Source organism: Polistes dominula, unplaced genomic scaffold (genome assembly GCF_049000335.1).
Source record: "Polistes dominula isolate Pdom_NZ unplaced genomic scaffold, Pdom_raw_medaka contig_21, whole genome shotgun sequence".
Classification (NCBI taxonomy): domain Eukaryota; kingdom Metazoa; phylum Arthropoda; class Insecta; order Hymenoptera; family Vespidae; genus Polistes; species Polistes dominula.
Genome location: NW_028301061.1, coordinates 2,274,703 through 2,294,109, shown reverse-complemented (window position 1 = coordinate 2,294,109; position 19,407 = coordinate 2,274,703). Strand labels below are relative to the sequence as shown.

At 25.8% G+C, this 19,407-nt stretch overlaps 1 protein-coding gene and 1 long non-coding RNA gene across 12 annotated transcripts in view; one reads left to right on the top strand and one right to left on the bottom strand.

The window, feature by feature from the left end:
- Window positions 1-19,407, bottom strand: part of LOC149031404 (uncharacterized) — a 151,770-nt gene that overhangs the window by 118,195 nt on the left and 14,168 nt on the right. The gene's annotated exons all lie outside the window — the stretch shown is intronic.
- The window catches only part of KCNQ (KCNQ potassium channel), a 66,006-nt gene that overhangs the window by 45,105 nt on the left and 1,494 nt on the right, over window positions 1-19,407 (top strand). For 8 of the 11 annotated variants that reach the window (XM_089176119.1, XM_089176118.1, XM_089176117.1 and 5 more), the window contains 5 exons: window positions 1,973-1,993; window positions 5,796-6,073; window positions 10,229-10,321; window positions 14,969-15,125; window positions 18,661-18,783. In XM_089176119.1, the coding sequence (XP_089032245.1) occupies window positions 1,973-1,993; window positions 5,796-6,073; window positions 10,229-10,321; window positions 14,969-15,125; window positions 18,661-18,783 (672 nt within the window). The remainder of the gene's footprint in view (window positions 1-1,972; window positions 1,994-5,795; window positions 6,074-10,228; window positions 10,322-14,968; window positions 15,126-18,660; window positions 18,784-19,407) is intronic. The other 3 variants (XM_089176120.1, XM_089176123.1, XM_089176121.1) reach the window with 3 other exon arrangements.

Below are 19,407 nucleotides of genomic sequence, written 5' to 3'. Positions count from 1 at the left end.
CAAATTTGATATTTTTCCTAAGAGCTTTTTAGCAATTCCTTCTACGATCCGATTCGATTCGATTCGATTCGATAGGATTCGATTGGTTCGATAATAAATTTGGCAGTGGATGGATGCCAGCAGAGAATGTTGATATATATACATACATATATATATATTATTTCCTGCTGTATGTTTTAATTATTATTTCGTTAATGTCTTTTATTCGATGTGCCTTTTTTCCCCACAACAAAGTATATAAATATACATATATACTGGGTTTGTTATATATATAGATATATATTTTTTTTTTTGTAATTATAAATATATTTGGAAATTTTTATTATGTTGCTAGTTAATAATAATTTTTCAGTAATTATTACGATAATTATGTCAATGTTTTTACAATGCAGTTTTAAGACGTGCTTTTTTTGTATTTTTTTTGTTTTCTTTTTTTGTTTGAAAAAAGCTTTGTGTATTTGAAATATTTTTTTGTTTTCATTTAATTTCAATCTTGAGTCTCTTCTAATTTTTTTTTTTTTTTTTTTTTTTTTTTTAAATGAGCTTTGTATATTTGAAATTTTTTATTTCAATTAATTTCATTGATTTTTTTTTTTTTATTAAATTTTTATTGTATATTTTGATAATAAAAAAAAAGATTACGCGCTTGTCGTTCAGTTCAATTTTTTTTTTTTTTTTGGTTTCGTGCATTATTAATTACAGCAAAATTTGATTGAATTCGTGTTCACGTAGTCTGCCGAAATTTTTTTTTTTCCTTGCCAATTTTCAAATATGCAAAACCTCTGTTATTGCTTTATTCTTTTTTTTTTTTTTTTTTCTTTGATATTCGTATTTTATGTTAGTTTGAGATTTTTTTCATTTTTTTCTCGTTTTTTTTTTTTTTTTTTACTGCATAGTTGGAAGCCTATATATTGTTTTGGAATGCTGAAGTATTTGAGATAATATTATCAATTTAATGTAAACCGCATATATTTCAATCATGCTGTTGAAAAAAATTATTTTGTCAATTTTTATATATTCATTTTTTTTTCTGGTATCTTTTTAATTTTATTAAATATTATTATTATGAATTTTATGAAGTATTATTACGATACTTTATTCTGTTAAATATACATATATTTAAATTGTTCCCCTCACCCTTAAACATTTTATTTTATTAGTAATAAATGATAAAATGATAAAACGTTGTTTGAAAATTAAAACAACAACAACAAAATTAATAATCAATAATAAATTTGTTTTTTAAATTACGAATGAGATAAGCAAATTTATCGTTGCAATTAAAAACAAATGTCCATTTATTTGCATCGATAACAAAATAATCGATAGAGAACGATGAACTGTTGCATTTTCTTTTTTTTTTTTTTCTTTATAAAACTCATTCCAATTAAACAAATTATAATTTTATATTCCAATTAATTATAAATTGAATCATAACGATAAGAAATAATTTGTAAAATAAATATACGACAAAACGTATATATTACATGTATATAATAATAATATCAATAATAATATTATAAACAATGAGAAATATAGAATAAATGTTAAAACGAATCCGGCAGAACATCGACAGATCTATCTATGAACATTTAACCACCAAATGACGTCCAATTAACTGGCACATTTTCCAATAAATTACGAGTACATATATATACATATATATATATATATATATAGTACTACGTACAAATGATATTAACATTATTAATTATCAAAGTGTTACAAATACAACAACAATAAAAATCAAAAATAATTGTCAATCATAATTTTGGTCTTCCTTTCTTCCTTGCATCTGCTGCCAAAATTAACAAATAAAAAAAAATAAATAAATAAATAAATAAAAACGTTCACGTTCGATTATTAGCAAAAAAAAAAAAAAGAAAATTAACAATTAATAAACATAATTTGAATCAGTATTTGAAATAAAAATCGACAATAATATTAAATGGTAACCTGATATATATTTCAGTTGATTTGTGTAAAGAAGATGGTATGTAAATGGTTTAGATTTATTTCATATTTATTAATCTTTTGCATGTTTATTTTTTCTTCTATTTTTTTCTATTAATATTATTATTATTTTTATTACTTTTTTTTATTATTATTTATCATTATTATTCTTATTCTTATTCTTATTCTTATTATTATTATTATTATAATTATACTTACATTCGTACATATATTTTTTCTATTCACATGTTATATATTACATTATAATTCACAAAAGTATATATAACCACTGTCAATTGGTGTCAATAATTTTAAAAATTGCAATTTTTAATTAAACAATTTAACAATTAATTTTTATTAATTGTAATATTTATTTAAATATCGTTAAACAATTAGATGGTGGATACGAATACTTTTGTGACACCTAAAATCACCTTTTTTAATCAAACACGCTAGAATTTTGTTCTTCTTATTTGTAATTTATTAATTACACGTTCATTATCATCAACATTATCAACAATACAAATGAACAATATTTTTTTTTTTTTTAACGAAAGATATCAATTCCGAAATTCTGATTATACTTCCAAATTGTGCCACTTTAATTGAAATAATACAAAAAAATCAAATCTCAATTCGACTTTTAACAACTTAATATTTTACTGTCACGTGTTTAACGAGATTTAACAATTAAAGTTCGTTAAAAAATAATTAAAATAATAAAAAAAAAATAGAAGCTTTTAGTTTTGAAAAATACAATGTACAGAAATAAAAAAAAAAAAAGAAAAAGATAAAAAAGATTTTACGAGAGTAGTTGACACCCAACCACTTTTTGCCGATTGCAACAAAATTTCGTTTCAATTGAAAGAATAATTCGGTGTGCTTTTTGTAAATTAAAAATAAAAAATAAAAAAAAAATAAAAGAATAGATAAAAAGATAAAAAGATAAAAAAAAGAGGCAAAATCTCGATTAATTCGTGCGTGGTTTAATTTACGATGAACGACCGCGACCGAACGATCGTAAAAACGAGAATTCTCTCTCGTGCAAAATTTATCGTCAGGAAAAAGATGTAAAGTGGTGGTAGTAGTGGTAGGTAGGTAGGTGGGTGGGTGGTTGGTTGGTTGGTGGGTTGTTTATACGCGCTAGGAAATTTAGGATGGAGGGTAATAATCGATCGAACGAAAATTTTTGCAACCCTTTTATCGCGGTTTTACATACTTTCAACCAACTATATACGTTTTCATAATTTTCATTCGTGCACCTTTGACAAAACAAAACAAAACAAAACAAAAAAAAGAAAAACAAAAAACATGCTTATTGTTTGTAACTTTTAATATTAATTGTTTATCGTTGTATCACCAATCGATGTTGTGCTACTTTTTATATGTTTGAATACATACACAAATAAAAAATAATAAAAAGAAATAAATTAAAACTAACAATCCTGAGGGATGAACAATACAAACTGGGTTGACAACTAAGTAATTGCAGATTTTTCAAGGAAAATGATTGGTCAAATCTACAATTATTTCATTGTCAAGTCAATAATTACTTTTTATAATTATTCTAATTAATAATAAATTAATATAGTATAATTAATATAATAAACGATAAATAATTATAGTATAATTTGAAATAAATTGTTTATTACTTTTTTCTATCCTCTTGGAAAATAGATTCTTATTAGATTTTTAATATTTTATTTATTTGATTTATTGTATTATAATTTGTATAACATGATTGGATTATGTTCTATAATCAATGTAGGAATTTACGATTATTTTATATTCAAATTAATGACACTTTGATATTTTTGAATATTGTTGTCAACTATTGATATTTTTATATATTAAAAAATTAAAAAATTTTTTAAACAAAATAATTATTAATTAATCAATTAATTTTTCTAATACTTTGCACTGATTTATCAACCACATTTTATTTTCTTCTTATTTTTACTTATAGAATATGTTTGTTAAAATTTTGTAGAATAAAACTGGAATACTCACAATACATAATTAACATAATATTATTATAAATAAAATAAAAATAACTAATATATTTAGTATAATATTTAGCCTAGTATTTTTAATTAAATAATAATAAATTCCAACTTTGCTTAATAACCAATTCACACATATACAAATAGTATAAATCATTCAAAAACATTAATCAATACTACAATAAATATATATTTAAAACAAATTGATAGTGTATAGATTAATAAATATAAAAAACCATGGTTTATCCATTGATCAATATTCCGATTATAAAAAAGAAATATTCAATAATAAAATGAGATTATAGGATTAAAAATAAATCAATGTATTCAATGTATTGTTCATTCCTGAAATTGGTCATGTGTATTAAAAAATATGCTGGTGGTGGTTTAGTATATATATATATGTGACCAAAAAGGGTTGTATATAATATTTTTCTTTAATTATTTTGCACATTTGCTTGCACCTAGGATAAATTTATGTGTTGCATGTTGTATTTTATTATATATGCATATGTATGTATATATATATATATATATTGAAATACAAACTAAATACAAATACATAAATGCATGAATGTACATATGTTCAACGTTTCCATGCAATATTTTTATCCTTTTGCATCAGTTTTACTAAACCGTAATTGGCTTCTTCCTCAACGTTGTATTTCTCAAGCACAATTCGAAAAAGCTTCAGGGATTATACGCTCGTCGCGTTACATGAAATTTTTTACACGTGTATGTTTTTTTTTTTTTTCATTCTTTCTTTTCATAAACGAGAGTTGTTTCTATTTTTTCTCATATATATATATATATTCTTTATTACACGTGTTTCACGTGTGTTAAATGAAGTGTTTCGTAGTATTAAATGAAGTTTTCTATTCAAATGTACGAGAAATGTAATGGTAACACGTATAAACATTATGACATATACATATATCTAACATAAAACTTTAACGTTTGCGATTAGTTCAAAACTTTTAACTTAGACATGTTACTATTAAACATGTCAAATTATTTTACTCGACTAAATCAATTACCACTTCATGACTACGACGAATATCGGATTCAAAAATTGTTCATATAATTTATATATAATTCCTATTTAAATTCAATTTAAAATTTTACAAAATTAACACGAATTTAACGTAACTCATTTTCTATTTATTATTCTAATTTTATTCTACATAATATTATATTAATAATATATTATACAATATATATTATTATATTACTAATAATATAATATTATATATATTAATATAATATATAATTATTATTATATATATAAATAATTTTAATGAAAAGAAAAAATAATAAAAATAATCTTTGACACCGAGCGTATAATTCATGGGGGGGGGGGGGAAGAAAAAGCAACGAGCACAGATTTATTAGTTTTCTTGGGGGTTGGGTGTAGGGGATGGTGGGGGTTAGGAAAAGGTAAAAAAAAAAAATGGATGTAGCAGAAAGAAAAAAAATGAGAGACATCTACTATACACATCCACATACTCCTACGTTCACATTCACGTACACAAAACAACATACAAAATATGAAATAAAAAAAGTGGTAGGGGAAAAGAAAAAAAAAATTACATCTTCAAATTTCTACTCCTCCTCCTCCTCCACCTCCTCCTCATGTTCTCTGATATCCCGGTGCTAATAACAGAGAAACTGAAGGAGAGAGAGAGAGAGAACGAGTGAGGCAAATAAAAAGAGATAAAAAAACAAATAGAAAGAGAGAGAAAGAGAGAGAGAGAGAGAGAGAGAGCCGATGCTCACATGTAGGGATTAGTGCATGTTGTGTTCGACGTGTGTTGTAATGGGAGGGCACCGGGGGTTCAGTCTCTGATGATCCAGGTGGCAAAGAAGGCGAGCGTATTGAAGAGACGGAAATCACGTAACCGGATGGATGTTCAACAACAACAACAACAACAATTGCAACAACAACAGCAGCACCAATCTTTACCACCAGTTACGATATCCGGTAGTATATCGGCAAGTGGGGGTGGTGCTGCTGCATCACAAAATGACAATCAACGTCTTGAAAATGAGGGAGATGTTGTATTTTACATGGAGGAACCTAAAGCTGGTACACCCAATCGTGCCAGACGTGACAATCGGTGAGTTTTGTGACCTTTTTTTCTTCATCATTTTATTTTCTTTTATCTTTTTTTTCTTTTTTTTTCAAGATAAAGTTCAAGATTTTTCTAGGAAAATCTACTGTTTTTTTTGTACATTTTAATATTCGTTTTTAATTCATTAAAATTCATTTCATTGTTTCATGTTTGTTTTTCTTCCCTCCACCAACCCCGTTACCTTCCTCCTATTTATTTTCATTCAAGGTGTTTTTTTCTTCTGCAATTAAAATAATTAAAACGAAAATGTTGTTCTTTCTTTCTTTCTTTCTTTTTTTTTTTTTATTTAAAATTTTGTTTCTTTTTTAATTTTTAATATTCGTCTGAAAAAAAATATTGCAAAATGGTTCATTCATTGAATATTTATTTTATTTGTTCATGTTTTTTCTTTTATTCCCTCCATCCACCCCTATCTTCCTCCTATTCGTCTTTAAAAAACATTGCGAAAGGGGTCATTGATTAAAATTTATTTAATTATTATCTTTGTTTTTCTATCTTCCACTCCTTCATCCATTTATTTTTATTCAAAGTGCATTTTTTTTTTACTTCGTAATATTCGTCTTTAAAAGACATTACGAAAACGGATCATTCAATTGAAATTGATTTTATTTTTTTTTTCTTTCCTTCCCCACCTCACACCTTCTCCCTCAATTTATATTCATTCATGGTGTTTTTTTTAGTAATTAAAATGAAAATATTGTTCTTTCTTTCTTTCGTTTTTTATTTAAAATTCTTTTTTTTTTTATTATTAATATTTGTTTATAAAAAACATTGCAAAACCGATCATTCATTAAAACTTCTTTTTATTTTTTCTTTTCTTCCCCTTCTTTCCTTTCTGCACCCATTTATTTTCATTCAAAATGTATTTTTTATTTTTTTTATTTAAACGTGAACATTTTAAGGATAGACGACCCTTTTCTTTAATATATTTCATTTAAAAAAATATATGTATATATATAGATGATATCTTTGTTTTAATGTGAAAACATTTATAATACTTTCATCTTTCGCGTTAAAATAATCTCGTCAAGATTTTCATTATTTATTTTCATTATTTATTGTTCGTAATAATATTCTCGTTAGAGGATGAGTATTTAAAACGTTAGTTATTTACGTTGGATAAATGTTGGTTTTCAGTTCCTGGTAGGTAGGATTATAAGCCCTAAAGGTAAATGATCGAATGGGTTATTTGATCCCATGAATCCCAACTATATTTCATATCTGCCCCACACCCCAATTAAAAAGAGGTTTTAAAAAATTACACTTATTCATTATTTTATCGAGAATTTCAAAAATGAAATTTCATTGGTATTATTCAATTGATCCAAGATTAAATTAGGATTAAACCCTTTTCGTTAACAGGTTCCGTGCTAAGCCCTTTTTTACCTGACTTGTCATTCAGACCATTTAATTTTGCTTTAACAAAATCAATCATTACATGTAATTATTAATTATTGTAAATATAACAATTAAACAAACTTATGTGCTTTGTTTTATACAACATTTTGTATAATGCATTAATATTTTAATAGAAATATTTTCAATTTGTTATAAACATATATTTACAGTACACTAACACTTTAATGGCCGTACGTCTACGCAGTCAAACGTTGCCAGGGGCTGATAATATTTTTGAAAAATTAATTTAAAACAACTTTATTAAATTCACGATCAAATTAACATCAAACAAAACGAATAACAAATTTAATTTTATATAATTTTAAATATATATACAAAGTTATAAATATATAAATAACAACCAATGACGGTTGTTCCAGCTATCACACACATGTTATGTGAGCGGCCATTAAAGTGTTAAATAAATATGTCAAATGGTAAGTGTACCACCGGTGGTACACGTAGCATGGAACATGTTAACGATCCTAACAATCAAAATATAAAAGTCATTCGTTGCAAAAAACCAACCATAATTATAAAGTGTCCAAAAAAGGGACTGATACAAGTATCATAGTTATTTTTTTCTTTATTTTTTTTTCTACCCATCTTCTTCTTCTTCTTCTTCTTCTTAATTTATTTTGTTTCGTTTGACCGTATTTAATCCCCCCCAAAAAAAAGTTAAAATCCCTTTTGTGTGATTAATTAACCGCACGAATTTAAACACGTCAGTTCGTAGGTTCTTTCGTGGTTTGAATTTAAAATAGATGTAAAACAACGAGGATAGTAAATGTAGTAGTTGAAGAGAGAAAAATGAAGAGACAGAAAGAATGAGAGAGAGAGAGTAAGAGAGAAACGTTTGATATACGCAGAAGAAAATAGATGAATACCTCTCGAATGTATTTACCAGCTAGTGCAACGTTTGTGGCAACAGTTTATCCTAGTTTTCGTGTCTTCCATGTCTATTTAGTCTCTCATTTTTCTTTTTTCTTTTTATTTCTTATTTTCTCTCTCTCTCTCTCTCTCTCTCTCTCTCTTTCGTTTATTTTTTGTCTTCAACCCTCTGTGACAAAAAAATGAAGAAAAAGAAGAATAAAATCTAAGAGACTTCAAAGGATTTTAAGAGTATGAACGTGAAACGTAATATCAAACGAATTGTTTCCTTTTCACAAAACACACATCCTGTTTTTTTTCATCATTTTAATATTTAATTATTTTTTTATTAATAATAATAATAATAATAATAATAATATATTAAATTAAATAAATTTAATTTATTATATGTAATATTAATTTAAATTATTACAATATATTTCAAAGTAATTTTCAAACAAATGTGTAACCAAAGGGTTAACGTTATCTACGTATATAAATATTACCTAATTTATTATATGTACACTCACAAAACATTTGTTTTTACGTTGAAATATAAAATAACTATCTTTGCAGTAACAAAACATCGTAAAAATAAAATTAATATCATTAAAAAAAAAAAAAATCCAAATAAAATCTACTTGTTTTATACAATCATACAATGCATGAAAAGTGTCCTACCTATTGAACAGATTTTTTAAATCATTCTCACGATTATACTCTTTCTTATCAATCTCCCATATCGTATCATTAATAATAAATAAATAAAAAAAAAATCAAGACAACAAAAAAAGAAAAATGTTTCAATGAACAATTAGAAAATAGAAATGAACAAGAATATCAAACGCATTGCTGATGTCAATTGGAATTGACCTAGGAACATTGCCATAACCATTCTATGCATAACTAGGTATTCATCAACACACATACATATGTACCTGTATCATCTATATATGTGTATTCAATAGCATAATTGGTGAGACCAGTAGAGTAGCCAGTGTCCAGAACGGGTGATAAAAGCTTTGTGTCCCTTAGGCTCTATCAGTAACATCAAACTGACCTGTTTAGTTCGTTACCTACGAACTAACTCATAAATTTGTTTCCCCAGAACAACCATATTCTCGTTATCCAAACGAGTAGTAGTAGTAGTAGTAGTAGTTTAGTTTACAGTTTTCGAAAATAACCCATTTATCATTCGTAAAAATGTTTCAATATATTTAACAGGATTTGTACTACTAATTAGGAAAATCTTGATTACGATAACGAGTCAAGGGACAACCAACTTTATAATAATGAAATTACCAAACGTTAAATATAATAAATCTGATTACTGTTTTATGAACATTTAATACATTTGTTTTATCATTTGTTGTTTACTTTTTAATTTTTATTGTTGTTTTGTTGATACATCATTTGAAAAATTTAATTTTTATTGTATTAATTTATTAATGTATTAATATAATTAACATTTCTTATTCGTGTCATCACCCATCATAATACGTAAAATGTACAAAAAAAAAAAAACTTATAATTATATTTTATTATTTTTTTTTCTACTATTATAAATAATAATTTCTAGAGAAAGTTTCATTTGCATATTAGTTTTGAAATGAATTTCTAACATTTAGATCTTTCAAAGAAAATCCTTCTCTATTTCTCTGATTGAAAAGGTGAAAACCAACTAGTAAAATCTTGATATTGATGTATATATATATATATATATGTGTGTGTATTCACATGAACGAGATTCGAGAAACTTGTCATGACAGATGTGTCAGCCATGCAAATAACACTTTCTCTAGAATGATTTCGAATATCGAATAGAACTAGTTTCGAGTTTGTTAGTGTGAGTAGCGTGTTTCCGATTGGCAGGGGGAGCCTTTTTACTTCCCAGACAAGTTCGGTGACTGAGGCCACCAGTGATGAAATTGACATTGACATCGAGGAACCACAAAGGGTCACAACGTAAGTATTTCAACAATATTTTTACCATTCTTTCTTATTTTTATATATATATATATTTGTTTTTAATTCTAGAAATAACTACAGAAAATAAATTTCACATAAACTCGAATACACACACACACACACACACACATACGATATATGATTGGATGGTTATACATGTTTATTTTTTTTTTTTACAAATACGTTTTGAGAACGATTAAAAAAAAAAAAAAAAGAAGAAAAATAAATTTCACGTAAACTCGAACGCATACATAGGAGAATAAGATAGGGGATGATTTTAATTTTTTTTTTCTTTTAATTTCCAAATACGTTCAATAATTTCTTAATTAGGTCAAGTTATGTAGAATCTTTTTTATTATTCTAATAAATATTTCTGCAAATATGATCCTATGATCAAAGTAATTTTTTTTCTAATAAAAAATTGCTAAATTAACCCACCCTTTCAGATCTGAGTTTTATTTCGTTTAAAGAAAAAATTATTTTTATCGTAAAATTAACATTCATGTGAATGAAAGCAAAAATATACATTTTATTTATTTATTTATACATTTGTAAATTTATATTTTAATGGATACATGGTTTTTATTCATAATTTGTAATATTAAAAAAATTCTGAAAAAATATTTTTATAATAAATATAATACTTTTTATTAAACAATAAAGTATATATTTTTATTTTATAATAAATTAAACATAAATATATTAATTATCAAAAAAAAATATATATATTTTATTATAAATTTATATTCTAATAAATTTACACGATACTTTATTATAAAATGTTAACTAATTCGAACTAATTATTATTAGATTACGAATGACTTAAAAAATTCGAATAAAATAAACAAAATTTGTTTTCTAAATGAAATTTAAAAAAAAAAAAGACAGAAAGAGATAGAGAGATTAAAAAATAAATCGGATTAAATAATTGTAGAAAAAAAAAAAGAGAAGAACAAAATAACAGAATAAGATGCTTAACTTCCTGAATCTTCAAAATTAATCGCAAGAAAAAAGTAAAACGATAGGAAGGGTGGTGAGAAGGTGATTGGGTGGTGTGAGGAATCCGATAATGAAACTTTGAACTTTTATTCGATCAACGATTATTATAGACAAGGATTGTCCTGTATCCGTCGGCTAACGTCCTTGATAGTCAAGAATATCCATGCTGAAAATATGTGGGCTACTCGTGAATAATATGTCGTATTGCTGGCTACCATCCCTCATCTCTCATCCCTCATCCCTCATCCTCCTTTTATCTCTCTCTTTCTCTCTCATTCGATTTTACCTCAAGTTTATCATTCTCTTTTACCTAAATTTTATTTTTAAGATAGGTGTGAGAGATCAGATCTCGGTTAGAGATAGAAAACACTCGACGACGTCTGGTAAATTCCTGGGTCGACGATACGATTAATCGATTATTACTTATCGGCTTTTAAATTTGTCTATGACATTTCACGTTTTTATTTTATTCCTCATTTCACGTTTTTAGAATCATATAAATAATCAAATATAATCGTTTAACACATAACAGACATATAAAGAAAGAAAGAGACAAACATACTTATATTATACTTGCATCTGTGCACCCACTGCCACCCGCAGCAACCCACAGCCATCCACAGCCACCCCCTCTCCCCACAGATATACACACAGACATTTACTACAATTATCAAATAAAATATAATCGTTAATACATAGCAGACATACAGAGTGAGAAAGAATGAGACAAACATACTTATATTATACTTGCATTTATGCACACGCGTATACACTCAAACATTTACAATTATCAATACAATGAAAAAAGAAAAGAGAGAAACTTTACCTCGTGCTAGTTCGTACAAAAGCCACTTCTTCTTCCTTTCTATCTTTCTCTCTCTCTCTTTCTTTCTTTATTTTGTTCACTATTTCTATCTCTCTTTCTCTTCTTTCTAGTCATTCGCACCAAACGCATAAGTGCTTTTTTTCACCGCTCCATTACTTTACAGTTGTCGGCCTACATTTTCTTCAAATGTATAGAAAGTGTAAAGTACATCCTGTTGTACAAAGATTCACACACTAATAGAAACCAAAATCAAAACCAAAACTAAAACCAAAATAAAAATAAAAACAAAAACAGTCAAATAGCAGCAATAGCAAACAGCAATAGCAAAGAGCAATAGAAAAATTGCAATAGTTGCAGTATAAAAGTAATTTAAACAACATCAAATGGACCACTAACTCATCCTCATTCTCATCTTCATCTTCATCTTCATCTTTTATCTACTTCTTTTAAATCTTTTCTATCTTTTTTTTCTCATTTTTTTTTCTGAAGTAACCAACTCTATCTATAAAACATGTTTTACGTTTCTATGATGAACACGCGACACAAGGATAAAATTCAACTCGTTTAAATATTTCATTGAGCTACTATGAAAAAAAATAAAATGAAATGTATATCTCAGTTAAGATACTTTGATACTACTACTACTACTAGGTGTTATACTACTTTTACTGTTATTACTGTTACTGACTGCTACTTGCTACTGCTACTTGCTGCTTCTATTACTGCTGTTGGATCGATTCAACTTTTTCTACCTCTTTTCAATACCCATTCTAAACTAAATGAAAGTTTAAATTTGAACGAGACACCACTATGTTATTTTTTTTTTTTTTTTTGAGGGATTTCAAGAATAAAAGTAAAATTAGATTACACGAATTAACTTTGAATTTATTCTCTTACTTTCTTTTTTTCTTTCTTTCTTATTTTACTTTTATTTTATTTCATTGATTTATTTTTTTTTATTTTTTTTTTTTTTCATTGAGAGATAAAAAGATATTCAAACTTGATCGAATAGGATCACGTCTTTTTGAATTTTTTATTCCACAAGATTAAACTTAAACTAAAATAAAATTATTGTTACTTTATGTCTTTTATTCCTTTCTTTTTTTTTCTTTTCTGTCACTTTTTTTACTTTAAATTTGAAATGTGACATCAAAATTCTCTTCAAATGTTCTTTCCTTGAGATAAAACTTCGTTGATTTGATATTTTATTTAAATTACGAAAATTTTATTCTTGTACTTTCTCTCTTCTTCTTTTTTTTTTTTTTTTTTTTTTCATTTTATACTTAAAAGCTGTTATCCAAATCGTTTTCAAACGTCATCTTCTTTCTTTCTTTCTTTCTTTCTATCGTACGATAAAACTTCCACGATTGAATATTTTATTTAAAACTGAGTTATATCGTGTTACTTTCTTTTTCTTTTTTTCTTTTCAATACCTATCTTTCTTTCTTTTTTTTTTTTTTTTTTTTTTATATATATATATACTTTTTTCTTCTTATCACTTTTTTTCTTATTTTTCTCCACTTTTACTTTAAAGGGTAAGAAACGTCATTTAAGCGTTCTCGAAATATAAACACCCGAAGAAAAGCCACTTCTTCTTCTTCTTCTTCTTCACTTGAGAATATTCTCTCTTCGATGAATAAATACCAACACAACAACTAGAGGAAGAGGGTGTTCTTCAAGTGAAAGTACGTCTATGTCGTTCTAGTTTACAAAGTCAAGTAAAAAGTAAAAAGTTAAACGCGTAATACGCAATTGTCAAAATTTATATTAAAAAAAAAAAATATTCACAGATTTATGTACAATATTTTCTAATATTTCTTTTGTCCTAAATCTTCCAAATAATTTTCTATGACAAACTATTCTCGAAGAAAATAATCATTTTTGTATGGAAATTATTTTAATAAGTTATACAAAATATTAGAAAAATATATTAAATCAAATAAACTAAAATGTAAAAAATAATTTATTAATTTATTTCAAATTAGACTGAAGTGAGGTATAGATAGTTGCATGTGCATAGGACACTTACACTCAAACACAATTTATTTCAAATTAGACTAAAGTGGAGAGAAGGGGTGAGTCTATGTGCATAGGACACAAGTACACACGTTTACAAGTGTTTGATAAAATATTTCAAACATTTAGTCATTGAATTTTACCACTTACGAGGTTTACTTTACAAAGGGGAGGGGGAAAAAACTCTAATCTAATTTTTTGATAAAACATTGATCTACACTTATCCTTTAAAAACCTTTTGAAAACCTTTCTCGAATATTTACGTATGCAAATTTTAACACTTTAAACAGTTATTATTCCATTTGAAATGAGAAAAAAAAACTTTGATATGTATTTTTTTACTTTCAAACATTTGTCGCTATTATCACGATTTTTCTTTTTAGAAACATTTATCAAGTTACAATGTAAGTCGAAGTTTCTTTTTCATCAATTCGAGAAGAATTCGAGAGTGAAGTAATTTATCATGTTGAAGGAGAAGGGTGGGAGTGATGGGGGGGGGATGATGCTGGTGGTGGTGTTGAGTTACGTTTGGTGAAATTCTTCTAGTGTTTTTTTTTTTTTTTAATTTTATTTTTCTTCTTTTTCTTATCGATTTGTGGCACATCTTTTTAGAAAGGAAAACGGTTTTTCGTGGCATACATTTACATTTACATTTATATACACACCTACACACATCTACAGACGCAATAAATCATTTCTTTTATCATGGTAGTAGTAGAACATGCACAGAGATCCATTACGAATTGATCTAACGAAATAGAAATCGATCCTTTTTTCCACCTTTCAAACGATTGAAATTTCAGGTTAACCGAGGCGCACAGAAATGCCATAAGGGCGATCAGAAAGATCAAATATTTCGTGGCAAGACGAAAATTTCAACAAGCACGAAAGCCTTACGATGTGCGAGATGTCATCGAGCAATACAGTCAAGGTCATCTCAACATGATGGTGCGAATCAAGGTAAGATCTTTCATATATATTTTCTTCTTCTTATCTTCCTTTTCTTTTTTCTTTTATATAACATTCACCATTTATCAGCAGCCTGAAGCTCTTCTCTTGGTTTTTGTTTACTTTTTATTTTTATTTTTTTTATTTTACAAACTAAACTCTCTAGTGAAACGTTTTAAAGAGGATACTTCGTAATAAAACGAATCTAAAATAAAAAAATTAAAAAAAATAAAAAATAAAAATAAACTACGTGTTTTGTAACATTTATCAAGATTTCATTTGTTGATGTATAAAACCTTTAATAATAACATTGATATTATTTTACACGTATTTTGTGTGTGTATGTATGGATGTGTATGTGATTTGATTTAATTTAAAATACAATTATTATGCATATTATACAATGAATCGTATATAATCTGATTAAATATTAATTAATTAATTCTTATCTCGAAAAATATTTACTCTGCATTTTTGTTCTTTTGTTTATAAATAAAATTGACGAACAGATTTTTTAATCATTAATTTATATATATATATATATATATAAGATAAATGTACATAATAATATATAAAATAATAATAAATATGAAAAATAAATAATATAACATATAATAATTAAAAGAATATTAATAAGATCAATATATATAATTTTATATATAAATATAAAAATAAAATAATAAATATATATTATTTATATTATATATATATATATATATTTTTTTTTTCATAAACAAAATTAAATTTTTAAAGATTTCTAAGATTTAAATGAAATAATATGAATTTCAATTATAAATCATTATTTTCATATAAATCATTTTCAAATGAAAAATAAAAAAAAAGATAAAATAAATATATACACCATGTGTTATCTTAAACGCAATTTGATTATTTTATTTTATGTTAATTTGCTAATAAATCATAGATATGACATATACCATTTCTCTGTCTATCTTTTTCTCTTTCTTTCTCTCCAAATTTCACTCTTACTTGATTAAAGTCTCTATGCATAAAAATGAGAATGAAGTATCGCTTGTACCGAAAGATAAAGCAGCGTCAATCACTGTGGCTGCTGCTCTTATCGAACAGCATGACCTTTTCCTTCTCAAAGTAGAAGAAGAAGAAGAAGAAGACGATAAAGAGGAAAAGGAAGAAGAAGAAGAAGAAGAGGAAGTTTCGATAGACGTTGCAACCGAGAATGAGGAGGCTTTATTGTGTATCAAGAAAATCGATAATATCCTTAAGCTCTATACCTAGTTACATTGAGTATTGGGGGCTACCAGTAAATCCCAGTTATATACATGACAGTATTACAGGAAGAGCTTTCACTACTACTAATACATTGCATTATTTCTATGTAATCGAGAGAGACACGTTTTTCAAACAAAAATATCATTATTCAATGAAATCAACAAAATTATTAAACACATAGAATTATATTATTCATTTTTCTATTAATGTTTTACTAACACATTGCATTATTTAATACATTGATTTTAATCGAAACAGACACGTTTTTAAAAAAACACCACAATTATATTTTTCCTAATAATTTTTACTAATGCATTGCATTATTTCTATGCAATCAAAAGAGACACGTTTAAAAAAAAAAAAAATATTATTTGTTTTATTAATTTTTACTAATGCATTGCATTATTTTTATGTAATCGAGACAGACACGTTTTACAAAAAAATAAAACCACAATTATTTTTTTTTTTTATTCATTCTCTAACAATTTTTCACATCGAATCTCTAACATATGAAATTTTACAATCTTTTATATAATAATTATTTTCTCAAACTATTTGATATTGAAAAAATAAAACAAAACAAAAAATATTCAATTATTAAATATACTTTTGTTTGTCTCCTACGTTTCAAACATCTCTATAAATATTAACTCTATAATTATTAACAATTTGAACTTTGAACTGTTGATATAAAAATACGCAAATATCTTTAATTCATATTATCAATTTTGAATTTCTATACAAATTCATAAACTTTCATTTACATTAATTCAAGGAATCAATAAAAAAACAAAATTACACTTTTCAATGAAAAATATTTATATTCCAAACAAACAAACAAACAAACAACAAAACAAAATAAAAATAAATAAAAATACACATATTTGTTTTAGATAAAATTTATTATCATATCAATGTATTATTTATCATATTTGAATATAAAATATGAAAATCTGATGATCGAGTATGTGTAAAATTTCATATGGAAAATGACATGGGAACACAGTCCCCCATCCCATATATAAAAATGATGTAATACTACTTTTCCAGTTGAAAGAAAGAAATCCGAACAAGGACATGATCAATAAGAGGGGACCCATTATTCTTCATACCTTTAACTTCAATTCGAGACATATCAAATTTGTTCAGGGTTAGAGATTCATTTCGATTCTTTCCTAACCTTTCTTTCGAGTACGATAAATCGAACACGATGGGCGTTGAGGAGACGTGATACTTTTGCGACGTGTTCGATTTTCAATCGTTTGCCATAGTATTATATATTGTGACAAACGTTAGAAATAAAAATGGCTATAGTTAGCTGCTCGAAAAACCTAGCATGTTGTCATAGTCATAGTTTCTGAAAGAAAAGTCAAATTTGTTTTCCACTAGCAAAACGACGATTGTTCTGTTTTTGTATCATATTTGTTTTCAATTTTGTAAAAAGAGAAAGATTTGTCTCACAGTAAAAATAACAATAACAAAAAGAACCATTTTTATTGCAAAATTTTAATTGGAAACAAACCCCCTTTCACACTACTTCATCCCCCTTCAACGAACAGCGACAACGAAATATTTGATAGTTTAAAATTATTTAATTTTTTTTTTTTTTTTTTGATTAAAATTAATTAGCGAAAAAGTATGTAAATATATGTGTGTTAAAATTACATCAAATATACTACTACATCGTCGTATTTATGCTAACAAAAAATAAAACAAACATAAAATACAGTCAATTAGTTGTTTGTTCGTGTCCACAAAATAAAATACATCTATATAAACTTTATATAATAGGAAAGTTGGACAGGTAAAAACAATCAGAACATGTTTTAATCCTGTAAGGTTCAATCAACCTTGAAACTATCTATTTTTGTATTTTACAGTTGCTGAAGAATAAGTTCTTCTAATAAATGTACGGAAACGTTCGACAGAATCAAAACAAATATTTTTTGATGATATTTTTACCTGTCCAACTTGCCTTCCTTCCAAAGTTTTCATACAAATACAGTTTTTTCCCAATTGGTATAAAAATTTATAACTGTATTTGAAAACTAATAGAAAAATAGTAATGGAAAAAGACTTTTTTTTTTATTTTATAGCGAAAGAACAAAAAAAACAAAGAGGAGGAATAAAAGGGAGAGGGGGAGGGAGAAAAATGAGAGAAAAAGGAAGAATGAAATTGAGTGAGAGACACAGAGAAATAGAGATAGAGAAAGAGAGAGAGAGAGAAAAAAAAAGAGAGAGGGAGAGAGAGAGGGAGAGAGATCGAGCATTCAAAGCTGTCTACCATTGTTCACAGGAGTTACAAAGGAGATTGGATCAGACCCTGGGTAAGCCAGGCAGCTACCTGGCAGGAATCGACCGGGCTGGCAACGTGAAACCCATGACGATCGGCGCGCGCCTTTATCGGGTCGAACAGCAGGTAAATTTAACACTAATCTCATATTTATTTATATATTTATATATATATCATCCATTTATATATCTAATATTATAACCTAAACTTTAAAACAACATTTCTTCATTTACCAATCCCTAAACAAAAACATTCGTTATAACAAATCAATTATCTCATATTAATTTATATATATAAGCACCATTGCTTTATTTCTATATAATCAAATTTGTTAGATAATATTTTTCATTTAACAAATTCCTAAATAACATTTTTTATTTACCGAATTCATAAATAACAACGGTTGGTTATAACAAACAATAATCTCATTTTCATTTAAATATATATCATTGATTTATTTTTATTAATATAACCCAAATTTGTTAAATACCATTTTTCATTTACCAATCTTTAAATAACGTTCGTTATTACAAATTAATAATCTCCTATTTATTTATGTATTTATACTATCGATTTTTATTTCTAATATTATGACCGAAATTTGTTAAATATCATTTTTCATTTACCAAATCCATAACAACAACGGTTTTTATAATTAATTAATAATCTCTTATAATTTATTAAATATATAAATAAATTAATAATCTTTATTTCATTAGAAATCATTTTTTATATATACGACAAATTATT